Source organism: Phallusia mammillata, chromosome 5 (genome assembly GCF_965637545.1).
Source record: "Phallusia mammillata chromosome 5, kaPhaMamm4.hap1.1, whole genome shotgun sequence".
NCBI classification, from domain to species: Eukaryota; Metazoa; Chordata; class Ascidiacea; order Phlebobranchia; family Ascidiidae; genus Phallusia; species Phallusia mammillata.
The window spans coordinates 11,898,957-11,921,327 of NC_137256.1; the positions used below are offsets into that span (position 1 = coordinate 11,898,957).

The window sequence follows — 22,371 nt, forward strand, 5'->3', positions numbered from 1 at the left end:
TTCGTTTTAACTGTAGGCAAACTACACTGTGGGAGAAGGAGGTCATTACACGCCTGGTGGTAACGCCAGACGGAGAGAAACCGCAGCGGTTCGGGTTCCACACTACAGCACAGGGACAAACCAATACGTGTGCGATAATCATATTTCGCCTGAAGGGGCTGTAGAACAGAATTGTTGTTGGCTTGGTTTTAGTTCAATAAAGGATGAGAAAGAAGTGTCAGATCGGTATTAAAATGGTCATACGCATGTCGACAGATTTATTGTCCATCTCGTGTTTAGTGATGCGATTCAACTGTAGACGAAAAACAAGCCTCCATAGAAAACGTTTTCAAGCGGGACGCTAAGTTTAAAACATTTCTATCAAGCGCCTGAGAGTAATAATGTACAGGTAAAATAGTATTTCGGTACGTTATAACCAAAACCTGTGTTGGATAGCTGGTACCAATACGTAACTCTTACATATTTGTATTGTTTGTTACGTAAATTTTTGTGTTGTAGCAGTCCAGCAGTCGCGTTTTTATCATCTTCGGCCAGACAGCTTAGCCCCAACTTTTCTTTGACCCGGTAATTTATTTTCTGACAACTTCACTGACATGTGCAAAGCTGCGTTACCACCGATATTCGCTGGCTTTGGGATCTTGGTTGGTTGTGGTGCGCTTGCTATTCCATTTTGGACGATAGAGGACAATGGAAACGATGTGGTCACAAAAGGCCTTTTTCAAGTTTGCCTTAACGGAGTCTGTCAGCTAAGAAATATGAACAAAGGTTTGTTGTCTTGAACATTTTATTACCAGCTTATATCCCATTTACTACATTTTCTAAAATTTACGCTTTTAAATTTGACATACAAATGTGCTGCTGCAATTGCACTGTTGATTAATAGTTTTTGTGGTATAATACCCAAATGTTACCGAAGGTTGAACAGGTGACTTTTATCCAAACAAAGAAACTTTTAAAAACATGCCAAAACCCATAAGTTCGGTCGATTCAAGGTTTTTTTTAACCATTGGTTACAATTAAGGGGTAAAAACCTGATGTTCACTTTCCGCTTCAACAAAAGTGAGAAAGCTAAGAGAGTCATGGTATGTGTAAATACAAACCCATTTTAGGGAACATTTTGGCTCTTAAAATCAAAAATGAACATTTATGCCAAGTTTACTAGAAAAGAAAACAATGTATTTTCAAAAACAAATGTGGCAATGCTGTTTAATGTCAAAAAACGTCAGGTAGGGTCATCGATTTTGGATTTCTATAAACCTGACCTTTAAGTTGATTTACGCGGAAAGTTAGTCACCAAAAGTGACGAAAGAGATTAAAGGTGGTAATAGCAATGATGCAGCCGGTCATTCGAATAAACGACTTTTTGCTGGAGGCAACAATTTTGAAAGGTCACGTTAAGTGTGCGTTATCGTTGGTCGTAAACTTGTCGTGTTATCTCTGAAAATCAGCTTATAAGTTTATTACGTCAGCATTGCAATAATAGGATCGATAAACAGACAAAATCAAACGTCAACTACATGTGATATTCACAAATCAATAATATTCGCACGAATACTCACTTAAAGAGAAAGGTTTTTGCCAACATTGAAAATATGAACTTACATAACTTAAATGTGTACCGCCACCAATCTTTACAAAACGCCCAAGTTGTGTAATTGTTACACAAATTGTGGTTGTTTTTGCTTGTTGAAACAGCCTGACCAAAACGCATGCTTTTGGGTCTGGTAGAGCTACTGACGCGGTGCCTCCTAGGAGATCCAAAAGTGCTTAATTTTCGATAGGTGGCGTAAAGAGCAGAATTATTTATTTAGCGGCTAAAGAGGGTTGGTTTAGGATGCAAATGTTTAAAATTTTTACATTAGTAACTAATTTTTGGGGTTAGTTTTATTGAATTTTAAATGCTAATACCTTACCCCGACCCTAAGGCTAGATCCACACACACGCTCGCGCGCCAGCGCACAATTGGTTTGTTTCTTTATAGCCAGCGTAAAACGCCGGCGCGCGAGCTTAAGAAACAGACCAACTATGCGCTGGCGCGCGAGCGTGTGTGTGGATCTAGCCTAATAGCCATAACCGTTAGCATTTTTTGAGATATACCGTTTCAAAAATTAGACACTTTTGGATCTCCTAGGAGGCACCGCGTCAGTTGCTCTACCTTTGGGTCTTGGGTCGTTCTGTGTTCTGTCATATTGCAAAATAACAATAACGTTTTTGAAACAATCACAACTTATTTGTTTCAGCGGAACTGATAGCGGTAACCGTTTTGCTCACATTTGGTGTTTTCGTTGGATTGGTGGGAGTCGTTCTAAACACATCGATGCTTCTACTGAAAAGATGCCTCATGCCACAGCCATGGATTCTCGGCGCTACTTACTTGATATCTGGTACGTTGGGTTGTTAAGTAAGCCTTGAAATGCCTAGTTTAAAAGTACTGTATGCTTGACCTATTATAATATCAGAAGGGGTATTAGAGGAAAGGAGATGCACAGTACTTTCTAGCACCTAATACATGTGAAAGTCAAATATCACCTACATAAATGCATAACTTATAATTTTCAACTCATTAATTATTTTCGCCAACGACAGCAAAACAACTTGACCAGTTGCCAATAAAGTTACATTTGTAATAAAAAATAATAGGCTTTACATAGTAGTTATGGGTCCCCTTCCCTGAAGGGGACACATATTGTTTTTGTCCGTATTTTTTTTTTTCTTTTTTTCTTTTTTCTTTTTTCTTTTTTCTTTTTTCTTTTTTCTTTTTTTCTTTTTTCTGTCTAACGCTGGTTTGTAACGCTCGTTTGGTCAAGAAAGAGTGCTTCAAATTTATTCAAATTTGGACATATGTTAGATATTAATCCAAACTTGGTCCACCTGAAGTTTGACCCCAAATTACCCAGCGGTTCACCCACAGGCTCCCCGAAACATAAAATTTTTAACGCTGGTTTGTAATGCTCGTTTAGTGAAAAAGGCGTGCTTCAAATTTATTGAAATTTGGACATATGTTAGATATTAATCTGAACTTGCTCCACCTGAAGTTTGACCCCAAATTACCCAGCGGTTTACCCACAGGCCCCCGAAACGTAAATGTGTCTAACGCTCGTTTGGTAAAGAAAGACACTGTAGGCAGAAGTCCCAAGAGAGTATGTTTACGAATAATAGGGCAAAGCGGGAGGGCTCAGCTTGACGTCGGACAGACGTTTTACGAGACGTCGTTTCGGTGATTAGAAATGAGCTGTTTTGCACAGCAATGCTAAGTCGTTTTATTAAGTTATCACTCACATTTTCAGTTTTGGCAAAGGTTTCACACATATGACGCGATTTAAACCTAACAAGCGTGCTTCGGTTTCGTATAATGTCAAGCAAAACTTTGTTACACAAACTAAATATGAAAAAATAAACTTGACTTTTTTGCAAGATAAAAGTTTTTTAAATGTTCGTTGTCATGTTGGCCGCTGCATGACCGCGGGTTACTTAAGGTCAATTAGTAGGTATTACTAACACAGTTCAGAACTTTCATTCGCCATAACGTAGCGTTTTTGTTTTTTTTGAATCAAATACTCAAGGCATGTATAAATTAGGTCAAACGGTGTTTTTGAACACCGAGGACGGCGTGCTATTGAAAACGGTGTCAAAAGGTCAAACAGTCGTTTGGTGTGTGCACCCTAAAGGTTACTACAGGTCAATGGCACTCGTTTTGCGAAACAAAATTAAATGAAAAACTCGTTTTGCGAAACAAAGTTAAATGAAAAGTTATGTATACACTTGCAGCAAATCGCTTTTTAATTGTCTGTAACACAACTGTTACAGCTTTCTAGAAAAAATTCTGTTTGAAACCCGACATTGGACGACAATATCTGGGTCAAAGCAAGAGATTAAATTGAAAGTATTTGTTTCGTTCTTTTTTAATGTTTTTGTAATTATACGACAACAATAGTGCAAAAAATACAACAAAATTATTCATTGTTGGGTTAATGCTTTCTAAAAATTTGTTCTTAAGAATTTAAAAATCACCGCAACATTTGTTTACCGTAGATCCGCACAAACACGCGTGTGGGGACCCATTAGTTTTTGTTTACAAAAACAATCATATGTGTAGATCAAACGATGTGTATAGTAAATTGGTAAATATCGTATAGAATATATAAAATGGAAGTATATCAGAAAGCCACCATTCTAGTTTTTGTATGTGTTTCAGGCATCGTTCTTTCTGCTGCACCGTCGATGTTTATGTTTACTGTTCTCGAGGGCGCCTTTTCGTGGTCGTTTGCACTGGCCTGGTGTTCATCTGGCTTTCAATTTCTTGCTTCAACTATTGCTTGTTGCTGCACGTCAACAAGTAGCTATATTCGAGGAGAGGAGCGGTGGAGATTTGTGTCAACCCATGTTTAAATTCACTGTTACTTAGCAAAAAGCTGTGACTGTACATAGCAAATTTTTTTACATTTTTCCTTCAGCAATCAACAATAATAACGATGATGTAACATTTCACACGCACTGAATAGGGACTTTTTGATATATCTCCTTTTTGCAACGCGATCTTGTAACCAACACTTTAAAGTGAGACGGCTTCGTTTAAAGCTTTCGTAACCGTATTAGAATTGCCAACTTAAATGAACTCGATCAGTTAATTTTGATCTGAGTACTTTCGTATTGAGCAAAAACGTCGTTGCGCAAAACTGATTTTATTTTAAATAGCACGTGCAGCTTCATGACGAACTTAAGAAACGATGGCAGTAAAAAGCGCGTACTGCACAGTAATATACAAATAAGAACAGTTGGCAGCAACATTCAAATCATCGGACTGTATAACAAAAAACGCAGCACATAGGAAGTTTACGTGTAAAATTATTTAGGTAAAAAGTCTTTCGAATATTTTCTTATAGAACGGCGTTTGTTGCTTAAATTTCCTCCGCTACTTCTACCGCTTAGCACTGGTACGCTTCTTTTTGTGTGGACACTAACAGGGGGCAAAATTTTTGACAAGTCTATTTTTCGTGGCTGAGCTTTAGGTACCAAAGCCGACGATGTTTGCACTTTGAGCACAAAATCAGCTTTTATTACCACAGTGGTCGGGTTGGTCGGTGGGATATGTTTGACAACGCTAGTCTTTACTACATTAGAAGCTGCCTTGCTTGGTCCCACTTTTTTCTGTGCCACGCCTACAGACCGTGTCCTTACAATTCGTTTATTCTTGGCCCTTCTCGCACTTGCAGCGGACATTTTTCGTGAAGTTGCAATTCCAGATTTCGTTACTTTTTGCTTTTTCTTTTCGCCACGTTTCTTTATCTCTTTGTCCGCGTTGCGATCCTGCTTTACATAAGTGTGGTCTTTCACAACTGGCACAATTTCCACTTTGTTATTGGTGTTGATTTGCTTAGCGCTGCGCCGGACGTAGCTGCTGTTCGCAAGCGCCACAGTCGAACCAGATTCCTTGCTTTGCTCTCCGTCGCTTTTTATGTCCACGTTTTTACCAATGCATTCCACCGCTTCCGTTTTTTCCTTTGTTTTATCTGTTTTTACTGTGTCTTCGTCAGAGGGGGTTTCCCCGATCGGATTCTCGTCGCGTTTTGATTTGAGCAGCAAATTTTTCTCGTGGCGCAATGCACGCCTCACTTGTTGCTCGGTCTGCAGCGCCAACACTGCGTTGTGAACAGCTTCACGGTCGAGCAAAACCACAAAGTTGCATATTGGTGATTCCACCGGTTCATTTGCAGCCGGTTCATCGACTGCTTTGCACTTTTGCTCAACTTTTTTCTTTGCTTCGACAATTTTGCTTATTTCTGCAGCATGCGGCGATTTATCTAAAGGTGCCTAAAAATAAATTAAAATTCAGTATAATAACTGCATTTAAATGGTCAGCAATAAAAAACGATTTGCCGCAAAACGATAAAAAAACGATAAATAAAAACGATAAATTAGCTAGAATAAACGTAAATTCATAACTTCGTGACCGACTGATTCTGTACAACGCCTTTAAAAGGCCCGACTTACAATGAAGTCACTTAGTCACACATTTCCCTTTTTGCGGGCTAGTAACAGTATGACTGTATTTACCAGCTGTGAAAGTTTTTTTTTGTGTGGACTAAATTCAGCGGGAAAAAAAGAAAAATATAAAAAATAGACTACAATACAAATGTGGACCCATGAGGAAAGTTGGTTAAAAACAACAGAACCTGTCTTGAAATGTGATGACTCACCTCATTGTGCTTCATCACATCATCAAGATTTTTTTCTTTATTAGTTTCGGTCGATTCTTTTTGCACGACAGATTCGGGGACTGGTGGCGGGTTGGGGGTTGATTTTTCACCTGCTTTGCTTCGTCTTCGTGGCGATACTGCCATGGCATGTAACTTCTGACGCGATGGGGTGGCAGTCTGTGTGTTTTGTTTTATTTTTAGAGCGGTTACGTATTTTAACATTAATGGTATATAAGTTGACAAGATGGTGTACAAATCAACTGAGTTTTATGTCAGATAAACTTCGTCAATACTTTCAAACAAACACGTATCAAAAAGTGACAAGTTTTCACCTTTGGTTTTTCATTCGTGTTTTTCAAAGGCTTTGGATCAACAGGCAAGTCCTGTATTGCTTTCTCCTCAGGAACCTTTTCCAGAACATTCTGACCGTTTCCCACCAAGGTCCATTGAGTTTTCGATGCTCCATCCTGTATGTATTAAAATCACGAAACATGTTGTTTAACAGATAAATACAGTTTCAACATAAAAAACTAAATTGCCAGGAAGTTTTTAACCTACTTACTTTACATAAGCATTAATTTTGTTACCTGTGATTTTACAGCGCGTAGTTTTAACTTTTGCACAAACTTTCGCGAGGATTCCATTACTTCGACGGGCTCTGACTTCTCTAGAGCTTTCTCCAGTGGGTCTTTGTGCGTCGATGATAGCGTAACTGGACCTTGTGTTTAATGGTCGCAAATCAAACAAAGCCAAGGCATAAATTTAAATTAAATAAAATTAAAATTTACGTACTTTCGTTTTCGCACTTTGAGGGTGCAGAATCAAGTTTGCTTAGGTTAGTTTCTCTCAGTTGGCAATCGCCTGACACTCCGCTCTCTGTCGAAAGATTCGTTTCCTTTATTCCACTTGGAGATGTTGCTGCAGAAGAAGAACAACTCGTATTATCAAACAGTATGAGTAATTTTACAGTCTGAGAATACATTCAACTCACCCTTACTAACTAACCAATATACACACGTTTAAATAACAAATATTAGTTTAATATATTTTTACAAACCAACCGGTGTGCTGAGGTGTGAATATTTTGCATGTATTTGATGAAAAGGTTGCTTCATCTTTAGTCGGAGAATTCATCATGTCAACATCCTCAGTAGTTTCCTGAGCCTGGTAAATTAAAATTTTAGCTGTTTCACATAACAATATATTCAGTAAAAAACCTCATGGCCACTAATTAAGCTTTTCATTATCAACTGTTTGTAGGGCCAAAAACATGACGAAATGTTTTACATACCCTGATGTTTCCAACAGGGTCAGTAATATCTTCCTCTGATATCATCTTGTCACCAAAGCCGTCGTCGGGCTTTTGCAAATCAAGTGAAATGTTGGATACTGATTCCTGGACACTGACTTCACTTTTTTCATTGCAATCCGTACACGTCTATATGTCATGTGAGAATTGTAGATTAGTACGTAAAAAAGGTAAAAAGCTGTACAAATTTAGGTCCAATATCTTATCAACTGTGGCTTATGTCATCAGTACACTTAAATCTCATCACTCAATCACACTAAAGAGCCATACCAATACAAGAGAGACATTTGTACCTCGTTCGTAGATGTCTGCTTACCTTATTAGAATGAACGAGGTCTCCATGTTTGACGTTGTTTGGGTGGTCAGTCGGTGGATCTTCCTTGGGGCTTAACGGTTGAGTGGGTTGCAGAGATTGGGGACTAGATTTTAGTGGTGCTATTCGATCTGTCTCGTCTCCATCCCTACTTGAGTCCTCGCCATTTGTGTCGAAACCAGGCGTCATAGTAAGTTCGTTTCTGCTCGAAACTCGCTGTCTGATGCCTGGACAGTCTTTGTTCGCACCTGAAGCAGTCACAAAATGCAACTTAAAGTCACCTTGATTGCAGCAAAGGCTACTGAGACGAGTACTATAAGCTTAGTTTAATATAATGCGTACAATACATACACACACGCAACCTTTCTGGTTGACAATACTGAAAATGGTACATACAACTGTTTTTGTAAATGTCGGTGAAAACAAATAATTAAACCTCTATGTATGTCTCCCGTACAAAACATTTCAACAACCTGTAGCCACTTCCTTTTCAAACATGCCAGAAACCAACTTAACGAGTGACGAAATAATGACACTTGCGTACCACGATTTGTCAAGAAATGGTTTTGTAAAAAATAGATAATTGGTTGGTTTGTGAATGTTTCCCCGCACTTGCGTTTGGGTTGTACCTGGTAATAGTTCGATGCCATCTGATGTTGAATCATTAGATTCGTGTCGCATGTAAGTTCCATCTCTAGTTAGTAGCTGATGATCTAAATGAATTCATGAAATTCTTATTTTAAAATACAATTAGCCCATGTTTATGACTTTTGTCTATGATTTTATCTATGATTTTTCGCTCATTACCAGAAAATCCTGCCAAGATGACAGTAAAGTTCGTTAACAGTAAATTTAATAACAGCCCTTCTACAACCTATTCAAACAAATGGTTACGAAAAATCAGTTTTATACTCGATGCTAAATATATTTTATTTCTTAGGAACACTATACACGGACTTAAAAAGTAGTTTAATCATAAACATTACTGCCAAGGTAGTGATGTATAAAGAATACACGATGTATTCTTTATACACCACTACCTTGGCAGTAATGTTTATGATTAAAATATTTTATTTCGTTATCAGTTTTAAAAGCGGTTAAGTGTTTGTCGAATCCCAGCATTTGAAATATGGAAAAAGATAAAAACTTAAAAGCAGTTGCTTTCCTTACCGTTAATATTGTGCAGTGTTGATGCCATGTTAGTAGACCTGGCCTCGTTTAAAGGGGAAGCGTCAACGAGTGGTGAATTATGCGCTACATTGACATTTCCGCGCTGAAACGTCCGCGTTTGTGAAGGATGAGTCGGGATAGAAGATAGCTGGCCTCGCTGCTGCCTTGCATCGGCGATCGCTTGCATTTTTAGCTGATACTGGGCTTTCTGAATACATCGTGTCATAACGTCACGATCCAGGTCCCACGATGTTAAACGTGACTTATTATGACGACCACTTTCCTGCTTTGATGTAGAAACTTTTGAAGTACTTCCTGGTAAGTGATTAAGACTCTCCAAAGATGTCCGTCTTGCTGGAATTTCAACTGCAGAATGTGATACTGGTTGTTTCGGGGGTTGGTCGGTTTTGTAGATTGGATATTGAACAGATGGGCGGTGGGTGGGATACCGGGGCGGTTGTCGACCAAAATTTGAATTCAAATAGGAAGTATTCCCAGTCACGCCTTTGTTCCTCGTGGAAATAAGTTGTTCGCGAATAACGTCAACTGATGGTGGCTGATTGCTGCCACTCGGAGTAGAGACAATCGGAACAAATCCATCGTCGCTGTAACGACGTTGTTCCAAATATTGTGGCGGTTGGCGTTTCTGTTGCGGCGAGTTTTGATGCATGCGAGAGCTCATTCCTGAGTAAGGGTTAAAACGGCTATCGGACAAATGTGGACTAGCAGTGAATTGATCACCCTGGTGAGATCGCGGCCGTTGACTTCTGTTGATACGTCGAAGCGACATTGGGCGGCCGGCGGTGCCGGCACCGTCAACTTGGCGGCCTTTATGAAATTTTACGTCGTGAAACTTTAACGGCAAATTCATCGACATTGTTGGCGCTACACAGCTTGGTGCATCCAGTTTCTGCAAAGTTTTTTGGTTTGAGGGACCAGAAACACTCTTAAAGACCGATAGATTTTCTTGCAAGCGAGCTTGCTTGGCTGGATGCAAACAAGATGTAGATTTGGTTAGCGCAAGAGGCAAATCACTCCTTTCCGGTTCACTTGGCCCATCTTGCAACGACTCTCTTGTTTTCTTACTGAAGTCCAGTGCCCCGTTATCGGTTACAATGTAGTCATGTGTATGCTTTTTACTTGGATGTCGCAAATCTAGTGGTGAATCTGATTCCTTCGCTGTTTTTTCGCGTGGTCTCTTGCTTCCACTGCTGACTTTCAGGTTTAAGGGGTTTACGTCAGGATTGGTACATTTATAGTCTAAATTTACAGTGGGCCCTGTTGGCTCCGGGCGGGGAATGTGAGCAGTCTTGTATAGAGCGCCACGCACTTTTTCAGATACGACAGGGCTGATATGAGGGCGGCTGTGGGACGAACGTTTTCTGTACGACGACGAAGGTTTCTGTAGAACTATTGATTGCGACGACCGTAATCCGACCTGGTGGGTGGAAGGGATGCTATGTCGCTTTGGGTGCGCAACCGTATACGTCACATCAGCATTGGCAGTGTCTCGCGTCGGTGTGGAACTGAAGGTGACAAAATAGTTAGGGATCGCTTCAGGCATGGAATATTTTGTTTTTCGCGGGCTAATCTTGTGTGAATGTTCTTTAGGTGACATCACAGGTGCTGCTGCTTGGTAATAAGGATGAAAAGTCCTAGCTCGAATTTTTCGAACCTCTCTGGCTGTTTGCTGGCGCTGAGGGCTTCTTAGCGAGTTTGCAGCCTTGGCGATCAGCAGTGAAGAAACCCCTTTTTCTGGCATAGGAAACAAATCCGATTCGTGGACAAGGTTTGGTCCACGGCTGTGAGCAGGTTCGGGAAAGGGGTCTCCTCGCTGCGATGGAACCGGAAGTTTTCGCTTGTTGTTGCGGCGTTGCGCGTCATCTACTGCCGTTGCTTGCTGCTTTGTTTCTCCTGTAGGCTGAGCTGACACAGTTTTCAACGCGCTGCGAATTACAAGTACCTTTATTACAGACAAGCCCTATCTAAAATTCACTTAATTTTGCGGATACATAAGGCAACACGTTCTACACATTTTCACGCGAGTCATGTTCTGTGTACTTACTTCACAATGAAACTCCACACCAAAATTAAGAATCCATAGTAAAGCATTGTAACGAAACTTATTAATGTAAGCTTTTCGTAAACGTTTGACGTTTGCACGACTCATGAAACAACGCCTCATTTGCATCAGTATTTATACTCAGACGTCCTTGTCTTAATTTGCCTCATCACTAGCAATGCAATCCAGTTCTTGCCTTATGGTTTTTGGCGAACAAAACAATCACTAAACGCATTGCAGGGGATAAAGCAATCATCACACAATATCTAAAACGCAACGGCCAGGAAAATCAGTCAATCAAATGCATTTCCTTTAGTGGACGACGATTTCTCGCTATAAGGCAATACTTTACAAACATTCCTTCAACTAACCATTAAAATTACAGTCAAACATAGCTAGATATAGAATCTAATACAAAATTTAGGCCTTAAGATTAAACTTGCAAAATCCCTTCTTGAAGTATCGTTTCGCAAAATAAATAGGCAAATGCAATAATCCTAGCCCAACAAAACAAAACAATTTTAGGCACAAACCTATCTTGACGATTTGACAGACGCTGCAGAATACTGCTGAGTTTGGAACCATGCTGCTTGCCTCCGATTTTACGTGGTGACAGGTTCTTTGTTACCGAGACAACATTAACACTGGGTGAACTGTTTGGCAGGAAACTCGGTGTGATAGCAACTGAAGAAGAAGGTAGCTTTGAATCAATTGTAGACTCCATTGCGCCAGCAGTGATGGGGTTCATCATTGGTTGTTGATTGTCAAGCTGTTCATTTTTCTTTTCCTTTGTCTTGTGAGGTGATGCGCCTTTGTTTATCTCGTCTAAACAATATTGTGGTGTATGTAATTGGGAAATATTTCTATTGATGGATTCATACAGGATATTAAATAAGCGTTATCAGGTTTGAAACCAGTCCTCCTCAGTGACAAGGATTGCCTTTTGAACCGAGACTATTTTTTAGTCATTTTTTTAGTCTTTGAATTTTGAGGAATAAAAGCTATTCATTCCTACTTAGAGTGGAGTAAAACCAATGGACGATAAAATCCTTGGTAAAACAGAATCAGTCGGTTTAATAAAGGAATATATATTTCGCCTATGTGGCATCATCAGTTCCTGTAATCGAAATACAAATCGATATAAAAATGCTGCTTTGAGTTTATTTTATTCATTTTAGCGTGTTTGTTTTAGCACTCATTTTTATGTGGATTTGTATTTCGATTACAGGAACTGATGATGCCACATAGGCGAAATATATATTCCTTTATTAAACCGACTGATTCTGTTTTACCAAGGATTTTATCGTCCATTGGTTTTACTCTACTCTAGTTAAAAAGGCAAACAGTGATCGTCAGGTTAAGCCATGCTGTTGATGGTTTTGATCTATTACTAAAGTTGTTATTTTTTTCCTGATTAGAGAAAACGCAAGCCCGTCACATACGAGCATTAGGAGCCGTGAGTTAACGCTCTATAACAGTGGTTCCCAACCGTATAGTCGAGGAAGAAATGCGGGTAGTTTTATCGAATGTGCCTTCACATAAAAAGGGACGTTGTGCAAGAAGCCAAGCCCAAATTTCACACTGACTTTTGAATAAATACATTTATTTACACGCGCTATACTGCACAACTCATTCTGTGTTGTTTCATACAGTTATTTGAAATACAGAAGCCCTACAAAACTGATCCAGTTTTGCCAGGGTGCCGCAAACTATTTATCTCTTTGATAGGGTGCCGCAAGGTCAAAAAGGTTGGGAACCACTGCTCTATAAGTTATATTTCCAACACATAAGAACGTTGAATTTCAATAAAATTACCATTGAAACTTCACATACATGAATTAGTGTTGCTCTAGATTTTAGACTTAACGTTTTATTTTTAGTATGACTTTAGCGTATAACATCCAAACGTCTTTTTTATAGTTTCATGACATTATTAACTTCTTGAAAAACAAAATAACAGAATATGCCCTATTGTAAAATCTACATAACGTAACAAGAACATATGTTGGGAGCAGTGCCAGCAGTTAAAGCTGCTACTTGCAATTTCATTTTGGAAATGGTTAAGGATAAGGTTTTCACCGTAAATTGTTTTCCAAAAGGTTGTTGCCAACATAATTTTACAAGATTGGAGTACAAAATTGTGTTTTAACGCTTTTCGATTTGATTGTCGAGGGCATGTACTGTAGTGTGCTCCACAACTTACCATCTACAACTGTGAGCTTCTTATTTTCTTCATCTTTTCCTTCTTCCTCGTCTTGAATCTTGAATTTCTCCACAACCATACTCACGGGCATAGCTGCACGCACGACCTTGAAAAGAAAATTATATATTTTACCACGTGAAGCACTTTTTGAACCAAAAGATTTTCAAAATATTTATTATACCCGTGTGCAGAAATCACTGAGGCGTAATCACTGATACGCATCAAGGGGCAATATAAAACGGGAAACCAAACTTTAAAACAATAAGCTCATTGCCAAACTGCACATGCGAGTCGCTTCAGTGAACCTAAACAAACCACGACGGGGATAGGCGCGATGTGCTCTTTACCTGATTTCGCTCATGTTTGAGCCTGAAGTGACGACGCAGGTTGACTTGACTTGTGAATGACTTTGGACACTCCGTGCATTTGTGGCCGCGTCTCGGTTTTCCGTCCACTCCCAAAGTCTCGCTTGAGTTTAAAATCATCGGGTCATCCATTGACCCTTTTGCGGCTCTCTCACTGCCACGCTCTTGTGTGCTTGTCGCTCCTATGTTCCTGTTTAAACAAATATTTTCACAGGCGGACAAGATACCGCTAACGCAACGACTGTCACAACCACACTGTTGACGTACTTTTGGTTCAGCATGCCAGCATACAAACTTTGGTACTATCTTAAAGATTCTTATCGCCTTGGATACACCAACCCTTTTGTATGTCGTAAATATACAAATATGCAAGCATTTTCTGGGATCAGCCCCGAGCGCTCACATTACACCTATGAAAACGGCAAAGGCAAACTGCCATACAAGTAACAGTTTAAGTCAGGTCTGCAAACGGCATCATACCAAATCTGATTTTTTTCGAACTCTCACCCGGGGATTTGTTAAGACGTAACGTATCTTGGTTTGCTAAAACCCACCTGTTGTTGACACCTGTCGACTCCACAACACTTTGACCTCCCATGAGCGACCCTTTTTCGAACTGATCCAGCTTCAGGTAAGCTGCAAAATCTATGTTCTCTTCAAATTCGTTGGTCTTATCCCGAACTCGCTTAACAGAAGTTGCAGTTTGAGTCGGTGCTTTCGGCAGCGCTGGCGCTGAAGTTGAGATCGCTTCTGACAAACTCTTGACTTTGCGCTTCTAAAATAATACGACAAAGAGGTTGGTAGTGAAATACTTTCGAGAAAACTGTGTATAGTGTGATAACTGATAGCTTGGGCGTTGTAATTCTATGAAACTATAAGTAATATCAATTCTACATATAGAGACAGGAAAACTTTCGTAAGGACTAGATTAATTTTTGAATGTTACAAAGTTATCAATACGATTTGGCAAACCAAAAATGTGTTGCGGGCCGTAGTTTGGTGACCCCTGCTATAGACCAAAACATATGCAAGTTCAACGCCCTGAGATCGATTAAATTCAAATTACCATTCTGACTGCACGTTCCGCTTTTGTTTTGGTGACCTTCATTTTATGAACCGACCTTAAATGTTTCACCATATCCGTTTTTTGAATGAATCCTTTCTTACAAACCTTAAAGCAAGACAAACTGATTAGAACTATCAAGGGGACCTAACCACACTTCCATTCTGCATGCACTATAAACCATTCATGTAAAGTTATAAAAACTGCATTATTTTGATGTAAAGTAAGATTCCATAGATGTTAGTAAAATGACATAAGTGGGTATGCCTGCTATCCAGCAAAAAATATTGCACAAAGTTATGTTTTACACAATGCCCTAATTCATTAAGTTCAGAAATTTTTCTCAGCCATTTTTGGGAAGTTAGTTTGGTAACTGATGAAGTTACAAGGATCGATACACCAGGATGATACTAGCCAGATTTCATCTTGATTACACGCAGAACGTATGGAGGGACTAACTGAGCAACTGCTGATGTTATAAAATCACAAATGATAACAGAACAGTTTTATAAAGTCTACCACCTTACATACCACAACACATTACAACCAACAGCCTGTGGAATATTTCGCATTGGGCCCCTGTTTACCAACTTGATCGTATGACAGGACAAGTAGAAAAAATAGAAAGCTGTGAGGTCATCAAACCCGTGACTCAACCCACTTACAGCCACCATATGTAAAAAGTTTTTACAAAGGTGTACACGATGCAAGATGATTACACAGCTCTTTTGTTGCTTGCCCTTGTAAGCTCAAAACGCATCGTAGTAGTTATCCTGTTTACACTACGAGGTTAAGATGTAAAGTTTTAATCCGTTGGTACAAACGGGGTTCACAATTCCATGATCTTTACAACTAACTTTTTTGCCCTGTAAGACTTAAGCATGTACTGACTCCACTCAGTGCCATGTAAGGACTAGCATCATTACAAAGTTTAAACAATGAGATAAGGTGTTACCTAAGGTTCATGTGAGACTTTGATCACTTAAGCTTGTTTTATCGTGAACAAAATCTACCAACTAGGTATGTAAAACGATGAAGGTCTAGGCCTACCTTGCACAAGTGTGGCCGATCCCCTGTGTGTGTCCTTTCATGTCGTCTAGCATTTGTGGATGTTGGGAATCTTTTGGCGCAGAATCGACATGCGTAGGGACGTTCACCTGAGTGACTTCGTTGATGACGTCGCAGTTCGTGACGTGTGGGGTACGATCGCTCGCAAGAATCGCACTTGAACACGTTGAGCATTTTGCGGACTAAGTTACCGTGTTTGGCCTGGAAAAGATTAGTAACTATAAGGTTCGTAGAGATACAGGGAATTGCCTACATTGATAACTTTTAAGCAACTGTCAAATGCAACAGTTCGATATACATACTGTCTATACACACACTGATATGATCTGATTACAAAAGCTAGACAGTTTCTAACAAAAGCTAATTCATCAAACTATTTACAAATCGTGAAGGTTAAATAAATGTAAAATATATTTTTTTCTTTTCCTGAACAATATCCGTTTTTATTAACAAACGTTTCATTGACAATTTGTAAAATATACAGCATGAAAAACGTGATCTTAGTTTACGTACAGGTCATGAAATCACAATTCTGTACACATCAGTGGTATTGTGTGCTAATATTGGGAAATAAAGCAAAGAAGAAATTGGACAAGCTTACTTGGTGATGTCTTCTCAATTCTTCTTTTCGTGTGAAAAATATTTTCTGGCGGGAACACAACTTGCATGCAAACAAATAGAATGAGGCGTCTTTATCACCTGTTTCATCACTTTCTGCACTATTGACGATTTCTAAAATACGAAAAATATACGTGAATAACTTCTAGGCTACAGCAGATGATTTTCAATCGAGCTTATGAAGATTAACTAATGCACACTGGCGTCCAAGTTCAGGAATAGCTATTATTGTAAAATAGATATAAATCTATTCAAACAACGTTCTTTACACAGTAGTAACACACACAACGATAGAACAGGATGAAGTGGTAAATACTGAAGAGATTTAGACATCGTTGACGCAGGTTGGATTGGGAAAACCTTTGTAAACATGAAACCACGACACTGACAAACCAATGATAATTAATTATCTCCAAAGAATTTATAAGGAAGTTTTTTATAAGGAAGTAATTTTAGAGATAAAAAGAACCTTAACAATCATATGATATACCTGCTGGAATTTCCGAATCTGAAGTAGATCGGTCAGATGCCGTGGTCGCATTTTCTTCGATTCCTTTCTCCGAATCGCCTGTACATAACAAAATAAATTCAAGCGACGTGAGATGCGTTTACAATATATAGCCTACGGCGAAGACTTAACAAAAACGCAGCGGGCAACTTTAACTAAACATTAGTCTCATTGAACAAAAATGGAACTAGACGGTATCGTTATATATGCCGTGGCTTGGGTAACTATGAACACCTTTCTTGTTGTCTTTGCTGCTCTCTTGTCCATTGGGTTGGGTCAGTTTACTTATAATTTCTTGGTCCTTCTTGCCCTTGTTCCGAATAAAGCGTGGATTAATGTGAAGACGCTCGTAGTGACGACTCAAGCTGAACGAACGTGGAAAGAGCATATCGCATATGTCGCATCTGTAATACACACTCCCGTTTTATCATACATTTTTAACAGTTACAATACAATCTAACATACCCAAAGTGGGCACTATCGGGGTTACAAACTTTCGAACTTTAAGAGAGAACCCATTGTTCTAGTGATTTTAGTTGTTTACATCGTGAAAAGACACAGTTTTAGAGTTCATAGAAATAGCAATACTAAATGAGACACGAGAAGCTGTTTCGGTAAAAAATATTTCTTTGTGGGGCGTCTGGGAAATAAGAAACTAGCAACTTGGTTTCCCCGCAATCGAATATATAGCTCGATGTCCAGCACAACCGCAGGCTGGGTTTCAAATATTTGAATATCCACTGCGTATGTTCTAGTCGCATTTAACAAACGCTAGTAGGACTGATAAAAGATCTGTGATAAAATTATTCGCTTTAGTTTTTTTGACAAACATGATTGGGTAAAAACCGCTTACATAGGTTAGCTTAATCAATACGCTTCTTCGTAACTCCATTCCTTAACAGGCTAATTGAATGTGATACGCCTAACCAGAATGTGAATTGACCTTACCTGTACGACGTAACGCCACCTAATTTGCTCCGAATCGTATGTTCTTTGCAGACCTATGAGAATTCATTTTCATTACTAAGATGTGAAGTAAAATCTCATTGAATTATTTTAACAAACAATAAATTGGAAACTAGTTACTACAAAAAGCATGAATGTTTCTATAACGGGATAAATTACAGCATCTACATGTGAACACACTTGGTACCTTAAATCTAAAATTTCCTTCTTCATCAAAAGTCACTGCGCCACCTGAAAAGGAACACATACGTAACAGGAACGAATGTTGTATTTGCGAAGTGGCTGGGATAGTAGATATGTGATTTCTGCACCAAGGCAACTTCATTGAAATTGGGGTGTGATTTAAAACAAACCGTATTAAGTTTGGGGCGCATATTTTTTTGTATTTAAGAAGAAATATTCATAATAGCACAAAAGTAATCAAAAAGCGCGGATGCGAAGGTTATTCGATTTCCCAAAAAGTTTTACAAAACTTTAAATGGTAAATTTTGTTTCCAGCATCTTAGGCACCAACAAGCACTTACCGGCACTTTCAGCACAAAATACTGCAGTTTGGACACTAGGAGGGGAAGGCAATCGTTGATTTCGAAGCTTTTCAGTAGATTTTGATTTTAGAATCTTGGGAGTTCTTTTGTGACATTCACGAAACACCTGTAAAGCGAATATTTTTTAAAAACTAAGTTTAGTTGCAACATCTCAAATTCTGTTATCAAAGGGTATGTTAACGGCATTTCCACACCAGGGATCGCGACACTGGCAACAGCCAGTGTTTGTACGATAGGAACTCACTACACATTATCTTCATTTATAGAAACGGTTACATCCAGTGTTTTTTTAAGGTGTTTTGGGGGACCGTGTTTCCCAAAAGCAAATATGGCTATTTTTTTGTATTTAAATAATACACTTGCGGTCTCTTAAAACTACTTAGCGGTCACCCAAACCAAACCTTAAAAAAACCCTGGTTACATCAGTCAAATGGTCACCCTATACTTAAGGCTGTGTCAGCAACTCTACATCAGAAACGCTACTTTTTGTTAAATATAAACGGAAAAAAGCTGGTAAGTGTTGGCTTTACTTTACCTCGGCTGGTACTGTTCGATTGATGTTCATAAGTTTAGTTGGAATGTCAAAAAGACAGTCCTGATATCGAGAGGGTTTCCGTTTGTGACGAACCAACTTTATTTTTGCCAAAGGAGCTGTGTTGTTGTTATTTTTGTTAGCTCCAGATTGAGTTCGTTCTTTAGGTATATTGATCTTCACACGTTTCTTTTTTTCTGTGTTACACATTATCTGATGTTATGTCATAAAATGCAACCTGAACTTCCAAATTAACAGCAGGGTTCCAAAATGTTTTGCTATATTAGGGTATGTTTTGCTATATAATACAAAACCTTTATAACGGATGTTGAGGTCGAAGCTTCTGGACAGTGCCAGTTTCTAACCTCACGGACCTCGTGCAGCTTGGGCCCTCAAGTGGATGTTAACAGCGCTCGGTCAACACTATGGGTTTATTTTTATAAAGCTCGCATTGGATATTTGGTAGTAGTGTGTAACGTTTAAAACAAAAATTTAAAATCAAATAGTGTTAATTTTTAAAATGTGGAAGCACGTTAGGCGAATGGTTATGTGTCGTTGTGTTTATGTTGTTACTTACTTGCAGTTTCTGGGTTAGCTGCTTGGTTGTCAAGTACAGCTTCGGCAGATTGCAAAACTTCGTCATTAGCGTCCTGAAAACATTTTGAATTTTTAAGATGCTATAAAATACAACACAAAATAATACGTCTGACTCTCTGTTATGCCGCAAAGTGCAACAATAGCAACGATAATGGTATATTTGAAAGTGAAGCTGCCCCAAGGGATTACACTTACTGTACAGTCAGTCGTTTTCACAGTGGAATCTGCTGGAAAGGTTTCGTGTGATGATTCGGCCTCCGGATCTGCATTTAAAACTTGCTTTGCACGAGAAATTTCCATGTTAAATATCATACAAAGTGCCTTTGAAACAAAGCAGCGTGAAAAAGAGGTGTACATGTAGTTCGTTTAAGTCATGTTTTTTGCGTAACATGTTGCCCAAAATTGTACAAAAAGTAGTTTTTATTGTATTTGTGACTATTTGTGATCGAAAAGATAACATAGATTTGGACCACACCTCTTACTTCCCCCGACAAATACAGCATTTGCGTTTCATGCTGCTGTGCACAGAAAAACAGCATGTAGCAAGATTGCCTAGTTAATACTGAGAACCACGGGTCCTGGTCTACACAGTTTTCTAGTACCACTGCTTTACACTACCAAACAGTTTCACAAGGTTACAACCACACACAATAATCATGTGCCTGATTAAAGTACATTAGGCTTGATAACGTCACAGCAATCACGACATTTCCAAGCGCGAATTAAGCAAAAAACGACTGGTGACCTAACCACTAAAACCATGATTCGACGCTTTACATTTTGTTTATAGTTGTTGACATTTATGTCGACTATCCTGTAGCCAGTTTCCTATGTTGTGCTTACTATAGCTTAAAACTAACTGTCTACAGTGAGCCCCACCACACCACATACAACTATACAAGTTTTGAATGGGCTTCCAATTGTTCAGAATCAGAACACACGTCACTCGTGCTTAATTCGCCTAGAGCAAACAATACAGACCATCGTCACACAAGAAACGTCCGCACCCACTGTGCAAATCGATCCACCACTTTCCATACCCATTTCCATGCCACATTTTTTTCGGATCAATGAAAACCTTGACTATACAGCTTGCTTGCAGTTCTCCACTGTCAATCTTCTAACCCAGAAATTAACGTTAACCATAAAAGTGCTCGTAAGTGTAGTTTTTGATACACATTATATAAAACGATTCGCTAAACTTTATGGACCAGAAAGCATGGCTAAGCCTACTGATATATGTCAAGATTGTGGTAAAGCGCGAGCTCTAAAATTCCAACCAATTTCTCTTACTTCCAAAAAACAACCAAAAGTATTTTCTGAGAATACAGAGCGGCGAAGGCTTTGCTTTTAGTCCGAGGTGGACCAAAGCACACGCATTCAGTACCAACACATGACGCATTTTATTCTTATCTTAAAGCACCTCAAAGCACAACTAATTACCTCCAAAACGAATGTACGTACAGTATGGTTTCTTTTTACTTTATCTAATCTATAGTCTACAACTGCACCAGTCACCACGCAACTAAAAAGAGGGTTTCGACCGTGTTAACTGACAGCAGAACGTGTACGGTAATGCCTTTTTCACTATTGACACAATATCCTCGCTTGAATTCACTCGATTTCAACATGGCGGTTTGGTTGAGTACCATGCGAACGAAAGGAATCCGTCTGGCGGAGCATAGGCGCTTGGTACTTCAACTAAACGCTCATAATCTTAGCACAAAGCGTACATACGTTTCATCAAACCACTACATAGTGTCTTGAAATCATGTAACTTTGTTACTATGTCTTAGTTGGGTCAGTGGCGAACACAAAACTTGCACAAATAGCATGTCAAAACCAGCAAATTTTCGTTGTTTTTCAACGTTTTTGGTAGAGGCAACATCGTGGTGCTGAATGCGGTGTCTCGCAGACAGGCGTTTCGCTTGGGTTGGGCTGGATTGGCTGGCGTGCGATCATTATAAAGCGTGCTGGGCTGTGTGCTTGTTGTAAGCATTCGTAGAGAAGTCCGTGTGGTGCGTGTGTGTATGCGCAACGTGCCACTGCGCAACTTTCCTACAGTGCTGAAGGAGCCGGCGCACTGAAGTAGTCATCAAGCTGTTTTAATAGGAAATGAGCACCTTTACAATATGGGGTGTCAGTTTTTTTTACTACACTACACTTTGTTTAGTGCACCAAACCACCAAGGAGTTGGTGCATCACAGATGACACCAATCATAAATTAGGACTTAAGTGGTAATTTTTAGCCTTCTTACTGGTTAAAAATTATTGCTTTTTAAGAAGACTGTTTCATCTAAAACACCATGTTCATGTACATCCTGTGGTTTGTTTGTGTACATTTTTCATTGTATTGTAAGAAGGTCAAAAACAATCACTATTTACTTCAAGTTGATCACTTAATTTCAAGTTTGTGTGATTTACAAGACTATTTGCAATTTCTAGATAAACTGTACAGTAAGTTTGTTCTTTAAATTCAACGATTTTTTGGTTGAAATGTTTATGAAGACATATGCAGTTTGAGCTATTACCAAGTGACGTACTTGGGTGCTGAATATTGTAACTAATCTTCTCGCTTGGTTGGTTTAAGCACCCTGGTCACAGAGGCGATAAACAGCAGTTTTTAGCTATCATGTTTGCGGTAGTCTTGTGCATAAAAGAATGCACAGTAACAAAACCATTTTGCCGGAGGCGCCCTTTTTGCCACAATCTGTGTTTGTGATACTGGTTTAACGTCATCTTCGTTGGAAACTGGAATGTTTTTCCGTTTGTTAAGTGACGTTATTCAGCTCTTAACAGAGCCTGTGAAAATTACACTTCAACATTACTGGATGCTTTCTAACCTCGCCCAGAAG

At 39.1% G+C, this 22,371-nt stretch overlaps 2 protein-coding genes across 2 annotated transcripts; one reads left to right on the forward strand and one right to left on the reverse strand.

Moving 5' to 3' along the window:
- The first annotated feature begins 213 nt into the window (after window positions 1–213).
- LOC145228429 (uncharacterized) lies at window positions 214–4,488 on the forward strand. The gene is made up of 4 exons (XM_080093489.1): window positions 214–388; window positions 499–765; window positions 2,241–2,384; window positions 4,196–4,488. Exons 2-4 carry the CDS (start codon window positions 594–596, stop codon window positions 4,387–4,389), a joined length of 510 nt encoding a protein of 169 aa, XP_079949615.1. The 5' UTR covers window positions 214–388; window positions 499–593; the 3' UTR covers window positions 4,390–4,488.
- Window positions 4,489–4,666: 178 nt separating this feature from the next.
- LOC145228428 (uncharacterized) lies at window positions 4,667–19,859 on the reverse strand. The gene is made up of 25 exons (XM_080093488.1): window positions 19,712–19,859; window positions 19,497–19,569; window positions 18,923–19,116; window positions 18,367–18,493; window positions 18,030–18,073; window positions 17,825–17,877; window positions 17,111–17,280; window positions 16,859–16,936; window positions 16,352–16,482; window positions 15,733–15,951; window positions 14,686–14,790; window positions 14,174–14,394; window positions 13,602–13,809; window positions 13,255–13,360; window positions 11,585–11,876; window positions 8,990–10,935; window positions 8,449–8,532; window positions 7,823–8,067; window positions 7,489–7,635; window positions 7,259–7,361; window positions 6,990–7,115; window positions 6,785–6,915; window positions 6,530–6,664; window positions 6,198–6,374; window positions 4,667–5,811 (listed from the first exon to the last, which is right to left on the reverse strand). The coding sequence occupies exons 1-25, from the start codon at window positions 19,826–19,828 to the stop codon at window positions 4,846–4,848; spliced, it is 6,198 nt and encodes a 2,065-aa protein (XP_079949614.1). The 5' UTR covers window positions 19,829–19,859; the 3' UTR covers window positions 4,667–4,845.
- Between the last annotated feature and the right edge of the window lie 2,512 nt (window positions 19,860–22,371).

What these genes read in the sequence shown, in the direction of transcription:
- LOC145228429 (XM_080093489.1), top strand. Translation starts at nt 594, where the DNA reads ATGTGCAAAGCTGCGTTACCACCGATATTCGCTGGCTTTGGGATCTTG. An exon ending in GCTAAGAAATATGAACAAAG is followed by an intron (nt 766 to 2,240) that starts GTTTGTTGTCTT and finishes TATTTGTTTCAG; the next exon opens with CGGAACTGATAGCGGTAACC. An exon ending in CGCTACTTACTTGATATCTG is followed by an intron (nt 2,385 to 4,195) that starts GTACGTTGGGTT and finishes TATGTGTTTCAG; the next exon opens with GCATCGTTCTTTCTGCTGCA.
- LOC145228428 (XM_080093488.1), bottom strand. Translation starts at nt 19,828, where the DNA reads ATGATATTTAACATGGAAATTTCTCGTGCAAAGCAAGTTTTAAATGCA. An exon ending in ATCGGCCACACTTGTGCAAG is followed by an intron (nt 14,791 to 15,732) that starts GTAGGCCTAGAC and finishes TCTTGCTTTAAG; the next exon opens with GTTTGTAAGAAAGGATTCAT. An exon ending in CTCAAAGTGCGAAAACGAAA is followed by an intron (nt 6,916 to 6,989) that starts GTACGTAAATTT and finishes ATTAAACACAAG; the next exon opens with GTCCAGTTACGCTATCATCG.